General features: G+C 45.9%; 1 protein-coding gene across 6 annotated transcripts in view; it reads left to right on the top strand.

The window, feature by feature from the left end:
- Positions 1-15011, top strand: part of SLC8A3 (solute carrier family 8 member A3) — a gene marked incomplete at both ends in the record, with an annotated part of 124295 nt that extends 109284 nt beyond the window's left edge. Inside the window, 6 exons of one of the 6 annotated variants that reach the window (XM_079700253.1) lie at positions 1151-1254; positions 6115-6132; positions 10123-10238; positions 10798-10897; positions 12562-12837; positions 14635-15011. In XM_079700253.1, the coding sequence (XP_079556379.1) occupies positions 1151-1254; positions 6115-6132; positions 10123-10238; positions 10798-10897; positions 12562-12837; positions 14635-15011 (991 nt within the window). Of the gene's footprint in view, positions 1-1150; positions 1255-6114; positions 6133-10113; positions 10239-10797; positions 10898-12561; positions 12838-14634 lie in introns of all 6 variants that reach the window. The other 5 variants (XM_079700250.1, XM_079700251.1, XM_079700249.1 and 2 more) reach the window with 5 other exon arrangements.
- Positions 15012-15958: the final 947 nt, after the last annotated feature.

The raw sequence follows: 15958 nt of genomic DNA, 5'->3' as shown, positions 1-15958 counted from the left end.
ATAAAAAAAAAAAAAAAAAAACAAAAGAAAAAGCAGAAAATAACAATTAGGGCTCACTATTAGGACCCGTTGACACCACTGTGGTTCCATGAAGGAACAGGAGAAGCCACACAGGGAGACCCAGGCCCACATGGCAACTTCGCCAAAGACAATGGACCTGAGCCAGCCTCAGGCCAGTCTCTGGAAGGAAGTGATTTTCAAGAAAACTTTGCTTCCCTGTATGATTTGGTTTTATTAAAAGACACTGTGCTTTGTTGAGATACCCAGAGATGAACAGAAAGCTCCATTATCATGTCCACCAGACCCTTGGTAATCAGCATTTAAGCCAGCTTTGGTACACATCACTGCTATATGATAGAAGTCCAAAGATGATTTAGAATTGATGATTTACATCATTTTTACCACATTTTTCAGGAGTGCATCATCTGTAAATATTAAAGGAATACTACATTCTATTGTGATTAATACATATTTATTTTACTTCCCACCACCGAAGCCCTGTGAGATAAAGAATGAGAAAGATAATAGAATTCGGCCTTCTTTCCTTCCCTTCTCTCTCTCTCTCTCTCTGGTTTCCCTACCTCATAAATACTTTCCTTTTAAGATTTTCTTTCTGAGGCCCACATAAGAAGTGGGAATAGACACAAGGAAGGGAAACAAACCCCTAGATAGATACTGTTGACATATTTCCTGTTGTAGAAGAGCCCTGGGTCACCCCCGATGGGCCAGCAGTTCACCTACTGCCCAAAGAAATGCCAATTACCATGTGACACCCAGTGGAATGTGCTGCCCAACTCACTTCCTACTAACCGTCAGCCGGATCGAAAAGGACTCCTCCCCACCATCAGCCCCCTTTTCCCTTCCCATTTCCCTCCTGTCCTCCTGGATCCCTTCCTTTGCCAACTTTTCCTTGCTTCCTGGCTCCCTTTCCCTCTCACCTGTAAGGACAACTATGACCAAGGAGATAAGAAAAGCTAAGACCATTTTTGACACAAGAGCAATACAATCCACCAAGTCCTATCAAAAGCCACCATGGCAGCACTGAGCTGCATGTGCCAGGAGTGATGGGGAATGATTTTAAAGGCTGGGCTCCGGGTGACCAACCAATCTACCGACCCAGTCGACACTCTCTTTCTTGTTGTCCCTACAGGAAAACCATAAGGGTTAAAATAGTAGATGAGGAGGAATACGAAAGGCAAGAGAATTTCTTCATTGTCCTTGGTGAACCGAAATGGATGGAACGTGGACTATCAGGTGTGAGATTCTTAAAAACAAAACAAAACAAAATAAAACGACAAAAAGAAAGAAAAATTTAAAGTTGAAAAGCAGCAACAACAAAAAGAAGCTATGTTTTTTCCTCCCCCCTTTTCTTTCCTTTTCCTCCTTCCTTCTGACCAATGGACTTTTTTTTATTCTTTTCCCTCCTGTAGTCTCACTCTTACCTGTTTTGGTATCATCTCTGCCTTCTTAGCCATAGCTTATTTCCACGTCCTCCTTTTTCACCTTTTGGACACACTGCAGCCTCAGCCCCTCATGACCCTGATGATTTACTTCTGCCTTGTGCTCCAATTATCCGATTACCAATGTCCCCTGCACTCCCCATCCTCACAGCCCCCCACCATACACACAGAGTCACCTGTAAATGTGTGAACTCCTTGGTGGGTGGGGAGGAGAAGATAAAGAAAGGAATGTAATGCGATGCATGCCTCTGCCCTTTCCCTGCCGTGTTCCCCTTCCACCCCTCACTCTCTAGCCTGGATTGAATGGGGGAGGGTCTGGGATGGGGACTGGAGCCCGTCTTGTCATGATGCTTTGGGTCTTCTGCTGCATCTCCCAACCTCCGTTGAGTGCTTGGCAGGTTATTCACTTGCAGAGTGGCCCATGGGCCCCTTTGTCCTTCATGGAGGTAAGTGTTTTATCTGGCTATTTCACAGTTGGGTAGAGCAAAAGATGGAAAGGTATACCAATTGCCAGAGGCCACGCTTCTGAGAGCTCTCTGAGAGAAAGCTGCCTTCTGAGCTAGTCGTGCAATCTGGAATCCTGAGCTGTTCATCCTTCCCTTGACATCCCACCCCATCCCACTCTACCTCTGTTCTAGCCCAAGGTAGGGTACTTTATTCAGACTACTTGAGGATAATGCAGTCCCAAAAGCAGAAAATTGAGTCTGCAAAAGGAAAGTGGTTAACTCCAGGTATGGAAATCTCCTTAGCTGGAGGGTCCTGGAAAAGGATTGACATTGGGCAGGCCCAGAGTATGGTCTTACAGGTTTTCCAATGGAAGGGACTCCAATAGAAGGGCTTGCTTGTTGTTGATCTCTGAGAAACAGGTGTTGGATGGTTCACAGAAGTCTGCCTTGGCTTGACATCTGCAAATGAGTGCATCACCCAGGTCTTGAGATAACCCTCATCCCACACCAGAGACGTGGCCTCCTCTCCTCCTTTCCTCAGGCCCTGCATCTTAGGATACCTGCCTAAGGGACTGATTACATTGCAACCAAGGTAGTAGTAAGGAAAGATTTCTTCCCTTGAAGAAAATGATTAGAAGCTACGACTTTGAAAGTGTTGGAGGAATATATGTGGATAAGAGTCCTCTTGGGAAATACCAAGGGGAGGTCATTCACACTCCCCTTCAGGAGAGATGTGCTGCTGGAGCCTCATGAAGGATAGAACGGTGAGACCTACTTGTTTGTCAAAAAAGTGATGATTCTGCAGCTACTTCATAGTCGCGTGACAAAGAGCAGCATGAAGCCTTTCACTCAAGGACAAATCTAAGAGATTTGGCGACTATGCTCCCAAAGGCTCGTGCCCAGGTCTTCTTCTCAGACACAAATGATTGCTCAGTTCTCCTTGTCTTCTGGGGACTCTCTCTGCAGACCTGACCGGTTCTGTGCCCACACTGGTTTTACACCTGGTGTTGGAGAGGCAGAAGCCCTCTCTGCCTTCCATTATTCGTCCTCTTGTTGGCCACCTAATAAGATGTTGCCATGAGCCTGATTGCCAAAGAGTGCTGGAAGAAAAGAGAAAATCTCCAGTTCCCTTGCTTCCCAGATTGTGTTCCCGCCACCCAGAATATTTTCAGAAATTGTCTCAACACCTGCCCTACTTCGTTCTCATCTCCCTTGTGCATTTAATGCACATCTTCATGATTGGATGGACGTAGCAGACACCTAAGGCCATTGTAAACTAGCGTCATCAATTTCCACAGTCCCAGCTACTTACGTGCAAATGAAAGCAGGACAAAGGATCGCACAGGGTAGCTGAAAAGAAGGCAGTCTTCTCCAGACAAGAAGAATGGGTTGGAAGTCCATCCATGACTTTATTCTACCAGTAAAGAGACTCTTCTCTTCTGCCTCCCCAATAAAACCCCATTCAACAGCTGGACAGAGAGTGACCTAAGATAAACCTTGCGGTCTTCAAGAGACTTGGCCAAACATGAATGCCTATGGCTTCTCCTCATTTGGGGACCCCTTTTTACTGCATAGGATTTTCTGTCCAAGGAGATGTCAGCAGAGTCCTGGTGGAGCCCAGTCATGGGGCAGGGAGTAGGTGAGACGATAAGGATTTTATTGAGCTATCGGTGTGCTGTGCCTCCAGACCTTCCCAGTGACCAAGATGCCAAGATGGAAGGTACCAATAGGAAAGGTGTCAGTCTTCTGTCAGTTTCTATTGTCTATAGGGTTCATTTTCAGTTTCTTCAGATCTTCTCATATTTTGGCATTAGAGCACACGTTGAAAGGTCATAAAATTTGATTGTCTAGATTCAGAGTCAAATGAAACCCCATCCTGATTTCCAGAATGTCCTGCTGTTCTCAGAGTGAGAAACAACACAGCAGAAATTGCTTTTCATTATCACTGCTACATGGGAGAGTCTTAGGCATTCAGAACAGCATGGTATAGTGTGTGCATGGTCAAAATGACAAGTGCATTACAAAAAAAAGTAAAGGACTATATTTGAAATAGGAGATTCTATTCTTGGCAAACAAAACAGACTTCAGAGGTGAGATTAAATGCTCTGGACAAGTTGGGGGAGGGAATAAGGGAGGATGAATAGGAAATACAGTTGCCTTGCAATAGAGGAAGCCCTGGGGTCTAGCAGTGGACAGCTGAGAGCAACTCTGAGCAGCATGGTCAAGGCTGTCAGGCCTGGGTCTGGACATTGGAAGCCTCAGGTGGGAAAGGAAAGCTCTCTCCACCAGGAATGAGGCCTGTTTGCTCCCCCTCTTACCACATCCATGGGCTCACCCTAACGAGCGGCCCAAATGCTTCCAAATACTCAGAGCTATGCTGTTTCCTGCTTGTCCCTGGGATGTCTGAGCAGGGATAAATGACTCTCACCTGACCCTGGGGATCAATGCAGGGAAAGTCCAGCTCCAGCTTCTCTCATCAGCAACAGCAGGAAAAACACCCTGGAGATATCAGGTCACTCAGAGTTGGTCTACCTGGATCTCACTGACCCACCCGTAACTGCTAAGTGGAAAGTCTCAGATTCGTGTAGACATGACCAGCAAATGGTGCAGGTCAGCTGACTTAAAGCCCTCTCATAGTGCTAAAGATGATCCTGGTGTTGGGAGGGATGTCTGAGTAAAATCCAGGGCAGCAGGGATCTTTCTGGAAGAGCCGCCCCTTGTCTGGCCTCCCTGGATACACTAATGTGTTTGGATCTCTAGTTTCCACTGGAACCTGGGGGGCAGGAGGGGTTCTTCTGTCCAGATCCATAGAGGGAGCAGAATGAACAAGCTCTCTTGCTATCTATCTATCATCTATCTATTATCTATCTATCATCTATCTATCTATCTATCTATCTATCTATCTATCTATCTATCATCTCAGTGTAGTAGGGAGATCCATTGATCCATTACCCCTTGGAATTCCATATGGGAGAAACCAGAAAAAGTCAACTGCTGTTCTCCCTGCTTATGTACCGTAAAGATTCTGGATCCATATGTGTTTTCAGTGGCTGTGAATATGGGATTACAGACCTGAGTGGCATTCTTAGAGCTTTTTAGAAAAAACCATCTACAGACACTTTCCCCCACCCCCTGCCCCACTCCTTCCTCAGCAACCTCCCTCAGTCACCAGCTGCACCAGGAGTATGTAACAGGATGTTCCCAGGCTTTTATTTGACAAGAGCCAGGGAGTGAGGTGCCATACTAAGACACCATCAAGGTGAAAATGTGGTATGTTACAAGAATTTTTTAATTTTTGGATCTTGAAATCTAAGAGAGTTTAGCACAAGTGAAAACTCAGGGGCTAGGGATGACCTGTGCTGGGTACATCTTTAACCAAACCATGGTTCCCAGGCCATGCAGGGACCTTGTAATTGTCATCTCCATCTGCCAATAGCTTTCAGTATGACAGTCTCCCTGGTCCAGAATATCTGGACTCTGACTTAGCCTGTCCTTTCTGAAACAAAACACCATCCAGAGATGCAGCTCCACAGGATCATGAAAAATACAATGGCCAAAATAGGTGACCAACAGTAAATCTCTAGTGAGCATCTACTAATTACAATGACTTTGCAATTGACTTTGCAGTGACTTTGTAGGCACAGGTGATACAAAATGGGAGGAGTCCATGGCCTCCAACCTCCAGGCTATCTCTCTAAAATGACACACTATTCAAGGAAAACATTTTGCAGGATTTACCTTTTCACAAGGTTATTCTTTTAGGGGTACTCAAAGCTGGGTCAGGGTTGCAACCTATACAGTTTTCAAGATAACTGGATTCTCACTCCTTTACAGAATGGATGTGATAACCTGATCCCTTAGAAGACCACAAATGACCAACTCTGTCTCTTCTCCACCCGCTTGGTTCCCCCATCCTCATTCCTCTATCCCTGGACCTCAGAGCTGCAGGGAAGGTGTGGGGAAAATTTGCAGCTGCGGGCCTCTGGTGCTCAGCAGTCTCTCCAGTAGTTCACACCCCTTGCTGCGGTTGCTGCTGCTGCGCATGCTCCAATTGCTGCCTTTTGCATGTGGCTGCAGGGTTCTCATCTACTAAGCTCACTGCTTTCCTTGTGCTACTGCAACCACAAAGCCTGGGGACACTTTTAAGATGGGACCTTAATGCTCTTTCCTTTTCTTTCTTCCCCTGTCTGGTACCCATTTGCAAACAGCGCTCCTGTTGTCTCCAGGTAAGGGGAGTCTTCCCCCCTTTTTCTGCTTCTTGCCAGTGCCATTATTTAGTTTAAGACCAATGTCCTTTGATTTATTTACTAGGAACTGTGGGCCCAACTTAACCTAACAAGTTCTCCTAAGGACTTGGAGATATTTCCCTACCTGAATTAATTGTGAGGAGGTAGACAATTCCTTGAGCACCATTTTAGTGGATGTGGGTAAAGGCATAGCTGGTCCTCTCTGAGACCAGGAAGGGAATTGAAACTTACCAAAGAAATTGTGGGTCATAGACTTCTCCTGAGTCTTAATTCCTCTGTCATCTCATGTTGTGGGTCAAGAGAGGATGAGAGTCAGAGCTGACTCTCCTAATAGGATCATGATGGGATGAGAAAGAAAATACTTTGATCTTGAGGGGTCCAGGGAGAAATAATCAGGAGCTGCTGTGAGAACATGAAAAGCAATTTTTAAGGAATCTGGTATTTTATTGATCCTGAAGATCTTCCATTTCATCACAACAGAGACCTAAATTTCTAGAACTTTGGTTCATTTGTCATTGATCCTTGAAGTCACATGTTCCATGAGCAACATGAAGAATTATAATATTATGGCGGGGGGGGGTGGGCAATGATCTGATTGTATATAGAAATTCGGGGGAGTTTATGTTGGAGATATTCTCACGCAGAGTCTAGAGCCTGTTGTAGGAAACACATCTACTTTGAAAGTATGCTTGCATCAGTGGAATCAAATCATAGACAATGTCCAACTTTGTGAGCAGTTAGGAAAGCATTTCCAGCATATTGGCAATACTGTAACTCTTGGTGCAGGCAGAGTGAGCTATACAAGATATCTCAACATATGTTAAAATAACATTTTATACTTCATCAGTCCTTTGAATGTAAAAAAATTTTAAGGTCATTTGAGAGGCAAACCATCTTACAGAATTCAATGGTACTCAGTCACCATAGGCTGTACGCTGAGTTTCAGGAAGGGGCAGTGTACATAGTAAGGACATTTACCTCCTTTGAGTATCAAACCAAAATAAAAGATATATGTAGGTAAACCCCTACATTTTTCCTTTATGGAAAAAAATTACTCCAGCTTCCCTGGCCTCTTGCTTCCTCTTATATCAATAGGATAATGACTATCTCCGACCTCATACATTCCACTCTTCTCCCAGGGTTTCAATGTCAGAGCATTTGGTGTTCTCCACTTCACTTATCTTCTCGCCTGAGGAGGCATTTGGGCTCTTTTGTTCCAACGCTTGCCTCTACCTCCCCACCAGCCACACACATATGCACATACCAAAGGTTGTGATTTAATTTAAGCTTCATTATACTTTTAACACATTGGCACAGATACCAGCAGAAGCTAAAACAGGAAAAGAAGGTGTCATTTCCTAGATCTTTCAATCTGTAAACCTGCAATTTAGGAGCCCTTGGTTAGACTTTAAATTCACTGGAAATCTCAACTCCTTGTTTGGATTTTCCCAGGTGGCCAAGCAAACATGATTCACAATGCCTGGTGATGAAAGATGGAGAGAAAATATGTTCAATCTGAACTACATCACCAAGCTCAGGGACCTGGGAGTTAGAGCACTGGCTGCATCGCCCCATTTCTTTCTGAGGATGTCTGTAGAACATTCATGGCAATCTATTCCAGTCTTACCTGGCAAGCTCTTTTCTCTTCCAATATCTGTTTAATCTTCCATCCTATTAATAGTCTCATTCTCTCTTTTCCCCCTTCCTCCTCCTTCTCCTAGACCTGAGAGTTTGTTTAGTCAGTCAGTCTGAGTATCAAGATCACCTGTCATTTATTCTCTACACTTGAAATTCGGAGGAGTTACATAAACAAGTGATCAGAATAATTATGGTCTTTTAGGTTTGAGACTTATGACTCTCTCAAGAAATTAACTTTGAATGTAAAGGAATGATAATTACAGAAGTAGAAAAAGGCAGGAATTGATACTAAATCCAGATACTAAATCAGAGTTGATTTAAGGGCATGTGAATCAATCAATTAACAGATACATATATAGAGAGAGAGAGCGAGAGAGTACCTCTGTGGGGTACTGTGGGGCTGTGGGAGGTCGAAAGATAGAGGATTGGTTGTTTGTCAAAGTGATTTCTGCAGAGAGCTAGAAGGAAAAACTGACTGTCACCACAGGGGTATACAGGTCAGTAGCTAGATCAATATCCTGCCAGATGGATATAGTGCTAGATTGATAGCTAGACAAGGGGTTAGACAGGTACATTTATAAGTCACTGGAGAGCTCATTACATTGGTATAAAGTTCTTGTGGCACATGTAAAATATGACAAGGGAGAATTGGGGAGGGAGGAGTGGAATAATACTGTCACAACTAGGATAGGCATTGTGATATGGTGCCAAAAGCTACAAGTAGAGGAAAAGAGTGCCCATGTTTTTAAAGAATCTACATATACATCTTTTTCCAAAGACTTTTATTCAGAGTGGCTTGCAGTCTGGCTTCTAGGATCACTGACTTCATAGCCAGACTTATATTCAGAATTATATAAGAGGCTCATATGGATTAAATGGATTAAATGAAGTCAGGCTGCTAGGGGGTGTCTGCATAGAAATGTACAGGAGGACATTGTTCGTTGAGAAATAATTGTTTCCTAAAGTGGTCACCAACACCAAAGGGAGGACAGCACCACGGACAGCTCCCCAACGTTTTGGGATTGCCTTCTGTGTTTGGTGCCAGAAGCACTGAGTAAAACAGCCAGCTCAGGAATCCTCTGCATACTCTCTTACCAGTTTCATTCAAGACAACTCAGAAATTCTTATATAAAACAGACTCTCTGCTTGGCTTATAATCTTTCCAGTGGATTCTTTTCCTTGCAACCTCGAGAACTCAAGTCTCACCCCTCCCCATGCTTCACAAATTCCCAAGATAAAAAGAAGACCTTCTTGGCCTCTGACCCATTTTGTCCTTGAGATTATTCAAGGACTAGAGAATTCCCCCAGGAGACTCACTGTGTGGAATGAAAGCAATTAAAGAGCCAAATAAAAGAATTAATTGCATGTAAGAATGTGGACTCGGCTGGAAAGATGTTTAAACGAGCTCTGAAAGAAACAGGATGCCAAGAGCAATTTTCTAATCAAAGGGGAATACAAAGACAATCTCTATTCCACTTTAATCTAGAAAACGCGTCTTCATGGTGAAGTGGTCTTAAAATGGACTCACCAGCTGAAGTGCAAAAAATTTCTAACTGTTCAGTATGAGAAGGGACCACCAGTAAATTAGTTAAGATGCTGAGGGGTGACAGGGAATGTCTCAAAAGGAAATAGAGGAAGAGCTTTCTTTTGTTTTGTTTTTGAACAAGTATTTGTGTTTCAGAAGAAATGTGCCTGGTTCCTTAGAAATCCTGGGGACGTTTCATTTGGAAATCATGAAGTTTGGGGGGAAATCTTCCAAGTTTCTCATGGGGAGGATAATAGTCAGTAGTATGAAATGTAGATATTCCTGGAAATATCACTTCTTCCTCCTTTATAGAGGAGAACACTCCCAAGAGTGTTAGAGACAGATATTAATGGGAACCAGTGGACATTCCCTTTGGGTGAAAATGTGCTTCTGACCCCCAAGAACTCTTACATGAAGTAGTTGACCAGTCATGCCCAACAGTTCAAAATTGTTAAAGGTCAAGAGATTTAGCTTTTGTTCCCAGCTCTTCAATATCTCACCAAATGTCTTGGGACTTCACTTGGTGCTATTTCTCAGAAGATCCTTGGGTCAGATTGCCCACCCAGGTATAAAATCAAAAGAGGAATATTTAACCCAGGCCTGCAAGGAACACTCTCATGGTCTGATGATCATTAAGTGTTTAGCACCTTATAGAAAAAGGCACTAAAAAGTACACAAAATCTTCATCCTCAAGAGCTATTTGCTGTATGCCCACTGCCCATGCCTAATACCCTGAGCTTTAGACTTCCAGGGAATGGCAAATGAGCTAAAGCTAGTCTGATTTTGCTTTGTTGCAGAGGTGACAGACAGAAAGCTGACTGTGGAGGAAGAGGAAGCCAAGAGGATAGCAGAAATGGGAAAGCCAATATTGGGTGAACACCCCAAACTAGAGGTCATCATTGAAGAGTCCTATGAGTTCAAGGTCAGGCCATAAGTGAGATGTAATTGAATAATAAAGTAATGAGGTGGGAGGTAGAAGACCTGGAGTCTTGTTCCAATGTCACCACTGAATACGTGAAGTTGAAACTGAACAACTCACTTACCCCAGTCTCAGTTTTCCCATTTGTAAAGCGGAGCAAACAGTGCTGGCCATTTGTATCTTAGGAATATTGTGAGGAAACATAACATAGCCTGTGGAATAAATGAGCTATAAAGCTCCTAAATGTATCATCGCTATTTAATTGTATTTTTAAAACAAATATACTAAAATTCACTACTCCAGGCTAGGTTTACTGACATCATTAGTGTTATTCTCTGTTGTATTGCTCTAAATATCCAATTTCAGCAGTCACAACTGAAGAAAAGGACAATAGAAGGATGATGCCAGAAGATATCCCCTAAGGCCATTCCATGCATAACTTTCAGAACTCACATGGAGCCCCCTGGAGTACAGGGTATCTTTCATTCCCGTGAAATGCCAGACTCTACAATGGTTCTGAGCATTCTAACCTCATGGTTCCAAGTTTTAATCTTCCTGACAGACTACCGTGGACAAGCTGATCAGGAAGACAAACCTGGCCTTGGTTGTGGGGACCCATTCCTGGAGGGACCAGTTCATGGAGGCCATCACTGTCAGTGCAGGTAAGAGGGTCTCAGGATGAGCACAGGCAGCTCCAGGGAAGCAAGAACACAGCCGTGTCAACAACTCACGAGTCTCTGGGAGGGCCCTGTGGCCAGTCTTCCCAGCTCTAACCCTAGATGTTTGCCTTTTCACTGAGTCACCTTGGAAGAGAACTATGGGGTAACTAGAAGAGCATGGCTATCTCTGGTTTCAAACCCTGGTTCTACTGTGTGAACTGGGACAAGCTATCCTCTCTGTGCTTTGATTTCCTCATCCAAAAAGGGAACTATTGCTACCTTTCTCAGCAAAGAGAGTAGAAAGCTACACAGTCTGGTACTGAACAGGAGCTTAAGAAATTCTGTTTTTCATCATTCCGTCCTCTTATTAATTTGGTCTTCCTTTTCTGTAAAATGCAGGACTATTCTGATTTAGAGATGTGGGGGTCTGGGGTTTGTAAAAACTTTGCATTGACGGACAAACCCCCACCCTGGATGATTTCAGACCTCTCCTTGGCAGTTAGTGACAGGTTTCCTCAGTGGGGACCCACAGCACAGCTAGCATCCCGGAGGCCTGCACGCAGGTTGGCATGGGGATGGGAGGGGTCTTGCCACCACACACATTATTGCCTCTTAGCACCACGGAGGCCTCCTGTACTGCCCCACACTCCTGGCCTTGTCTCTTTTCATGAAGCTTTGTTGTCATAGCAACCCACGGGGTCACATCCCTGAGGTCCCAGCACCAGAGCCCAAGTACAGCCAGGAAGAGAGGGCCACTGCTGCTGGGTTCGCTGCCCCTCTTTTCCTATCACCTGCTTCAGATACTCCCAGTCCCCCCTCTGATGACCTTTCTTTGCCTCTATAGAGATAATAAGCGGAATATCAGCCACATAATCCAACTCCCTCCCTTTTCAAATGAGGGAGCCGAGATTCAGAAACCAAAGATGATTTACCCCAGGTTCCAGATTCTCTTCATAGCAAGGCTGCAATTGGAACCCAAGTGTCCTGACTCCTGCTTCCACCGGTTATGTCAAAATATGACAGAGGTTGCCTTTGACAGGGGGCCAGCACATCCTCTCCTCCTGGACTGCTGAATGGGCAACTCTGCCCACATTTCCTGGCAAGGACAAACCAGGCCCATCCCTGCTCCATCCCACGGGATATTTGGAGGATGGCACTGTCTCCCCGGGATGCCCACATGATCTGGAATGAAAGCTGTCCTGCTGGGGATGGATAATGACCAGAACCACGAGGTTATTGCAGCAGTCACGTCAGGAAGATTAGAAGGGAGCCCCACAGGTGTCCCGTGAAGAGTGGAAACAGCTGATTTTGCTTTCCTTCACCGAGGCAACCCCGTGCCTGCTCCACCCTCCTCCGTCCCTCCCCCACTGCCCTGTCCCTCTCAGGTTCTCACATCCTTTCTCTTCATCTCTTTCTCTTCCCTTTCCTACTCCCCTGTCCTCTTTCACCCACTCTCCCTGGGTGCCCTGCATTCAAATTGACCACTGGGGCACCCCAACTCGTTTTCAATTTCCCGCCTATTTTCTGGTGCCTGCACCAGCTGCCCAGGAGAGAGCTGGGGTCTCCGTGCAGCCAGTGATGCTCATGATGTGGGTTGGACTTGACTTTCTCATGAATGGGGATCTGACCCCGCTGTCCTTTCCTGGGCCTGTTTGTCTTGCCTGCAGCAGGGGACGAGGATGAGGATGAGTCAGGTGAGGAGAGGCTGCCCTCCTGCTTTGACTACGTCATGCACTTCCTAACGGTCTTCTGGAAGGTGCTGTTTGCCTGCGTGCCCCCCACAGAGTACTGCCATGGCTGGGCCTGCTTTGTCGTCTCCATTCTCATCATCGGCATGCTCACAGCCATCATCGGGGACCTGGCCTCCCACTTCGGCTGCACCATTGGCCTCAAGGACTCAGTCACGGCTGTTGTTTTTGTGGCGTTTGGCACCTCTGTGCCAGGTGAGAGTGAGGGGTGCTTGGATTTGCAAAGAGGATATTACCTGGTTCAAGTGACCCCTACACACTTTGCCTCATTATCTTTCTTACCATCTCAGATCTGAGCTTAACAGAGCCTCTGCCCCTAAGGTGCACAGAAGTCGGTCAAAGGGGTCACTGCCACTGTTAAGAATGATAGCTAACATTTCTTGAGCACTTTTGATGCGTCAGGAAGTATGTTTGCTAAGCAGCTCGCCTGTTTTAGCCCCATAATGCTCACCTAAACCTTATTCAATAAGGAGAGTTATTATCCTCATGTGTCAAGTGGGGCCCCAGAGGTTAAGTTACCTGCTCAAGTTAAGTGGCCAATTTCTTAACCTCCACATCGGATGAATAGGCCATTTCCCTCTGGCTGCAGGTTAGCCTGCTTGAAGATGTGCTGGAGAAATGCCCACCAGCCTCCTCTGCTTAGGACACCTGTGAGTACAAAGTGTCTCCCGGCAGGATAGGTGAAGGAAGCTTCACAAGCTCTTGTCCTTTCATATGATGAATTACATATTCCTTTTTTTTCTTATAAACACCTAAAGATGAAGAGGAACAGGCATGCCTTTATTTATTCATTAGACAAATATTTACTGAGCCTGATACAGCCTTGTGCTGGTTGCTGGGACAATAAGGGGAAACAAGACAGACATGCTTCCCTTTCCACGTGGAGTTTATAAATCTCCATGTGCGATTTATTTCCGTGCTCCAGGGCCTCAAGGGACTGGAGCTATCAGAGGGGAAGGAGCAGATATGGGTAAAAGGAACAGATGTGAGAAGAAGCTGCAGAGAATCAGAGGTTAAAAAACATTTAAAAAGCAAGGTCATAGGCAAGAAAAGGCAAGAAGTTTTCTCTGGGAGAAAATTGGCAACCAGGAGACAAGCCAGGACAAGCCAGGCAAGGGAGGATTTGGGGCACGTCCAAGTCCTTGCAGTGCGTCCAGAGAACAGCTGGCAGCATTAGGGGCTTGAAGGTTATCCTGTGGTCCACTCAGCTGATGTGTGGCTTTGGCTGAAGCTCCTTGGATGTAGGGTGATGCTATGGAAAGGGCTCTTAACATGAGGGTTTTCAGGTCAAATCTCCTGATAACTTACCTTGAGTAGATTCCCTGAACCTTATTTTTCCTAACTTGTCAAATAAAAGGGTGGCTGGCAGTCCTTCCAGTGCTTGCAATTCATGCTGACATCTAAAGTCAAACAGGCTGCAAGGCCCTGTGCTCTGTATATTAACAGCAAAGGCAGAGCCCTGTCTCCCTTGAGTCCACAGCTCCCCTTGTATCTCCCCATGATCGTTCCCCAGCATGTCCTCTGTCCCCATAAATCCAGCACCTAGCACAATGCTAAGCCCATGGGCTCAATCACAGTCTGTTACGTAAGTAAATGTCCCGTGCGACAGGTGCAATCAGGCACTTAACTGTAAGAAGCTTCCCTGGATGTCAAAGTTCCCTGGGGAGATATTATGGGAAAGCAAATTCCCCTTACTTAAAAAGTAGTCAAAAGAGAACAATACACCCATTCAGTAAATACCAGGACCAGAAAAAAAACTTGGGAATCTTTCAGACGCAGGCAGATGAGGAACGGGTAGCCCAGAGAAGCAAGGTGACCCATCCAAGGCCACCCAGCTTATTAATGGCAGAGCTGGGGGGTAGCCCCCAACCCCCCACCTGTCATTCCCAGGCTCAGCCCGATGGCCCCAGCTGCCTTACTGGACACACCCAAAGGTAGACCCTCCACGCCTCAGCCTCCCACCAGCTCTTGTTTGTCTCTGCCTCTTTCCAGATACGTTTGCCAGCAAAGCAGCCGCCATCCAGGACGTGTACGCAGATGCCTCCATAGGCAATGTCACGGGCAGCAACGCCGTCAACGTCTTCCTGGGCATTGGCCTGGCCTGGTCCGTGGCCGCCATCTACTGGGCCCTGCAGGGACAGGAGTTCCACGTGTCAGCGGGCACGCTGGCCTTCTCTGTCACCCTCTTCACCATCTTTGCGTTTGTGTGCATCAGCGTGCTCTTGTACCGCCGGCGGCCCCACCTGGGCGGGGAGCTGGGCGGCCCTCGTGGCTGCAAGCTGGCCACGACCTGGCTCTTTGTGATCCTGTGGCTTCTCTACATACTCTTTGCCTCGCTGGAAGCCTACTGCTACATCAAGGGGTTCTGAGCCACAGCAGCCCTGGAGAGGCAGCATCAGGACCCGAGCCCCAGGAACTTCACCCGACTAGGCCCTGGCAGTGAACTGAAAGGGCGGAGTCTTAATCAATCCAACAGAATGGAGGAAGTACCCATTTTACAAAGTATTTAATTCAATACAAACCAACAACAGACAAATCCAACTCCAGCCCATCTTCCCGCGATGTCCCTGACCCATCACATAGTCAGACCCTTTCGTCACCTTCTATACCACCTTCTTCTGATTATTCCTTTGCTTCTACTTTCCTTGGGGGCAGGGTTTCTCCTGTCTGTCCAATTTGATACATCACCGTTCTCTCACTCCACTGATGAGGCTCGAAAATGAGTCCTATCCACGTGGCTGGCTTGGGGTTCTCTTTTCATTGCCATCATTATCTCGTGGTGGCTTTCATTTTCCCATCAGGTTTTGCTCATCATTTGTTTGTTCATCTTGTCTTTTCTCTCTGAGGTTAGTGACAACGGTGCTGTGAAGGAACTCAAGGTCTGAGCTGATGGGTAGAAGCATGAACTTTCAGACACACCCTCTCCCACTTGCACTGGGTAACAGCTGTCTCTTGCTCCATTGAGGTCCTTTCCCCCACTCTCCTTTTATTCTCTTCATTCTTGAATGGACTGGTGGCATTTGGGTGGCAGTAAGTTTGCACACCCAGGCAGCACGCTAAAGAACTGGGGCTGTGGCTGGAGCACAGCTTTCTATCAAGCTTCTGTTGAAATCCAGTTTACAACAAGAAGTCATTTTTCTCTTCCCTGCCCGAGCCTTTCAAATTCTGTCTCGTTGTGTCAATGTCTATATGTTTACCCTTCTGCAGGAAGACCCACCAAGTGGGAGATAGAGGACAAAAATAGGAATGGAATAGAGCAGCTAGGGAAACAGAAGGGCTATATGCCTCTAGAACATCTTTGGCTTCGTATCTGAGG

Source organism: Hyperoodon ampullatus, assembly GCF_949752795.1.
Source record: "Hyperoodon ampullatus genome assembly, chromosome: 3".
Lineage (NCBI taxonomy): Eukaryota > Metazoa > Chordata > Mammalia > Artiodactyla > Ziphiidae > Hyperoodon > Hyperoodon ampullatus.
This window is presented reverse-complemented; position numbering and strand designations above follow the sequence as displayed.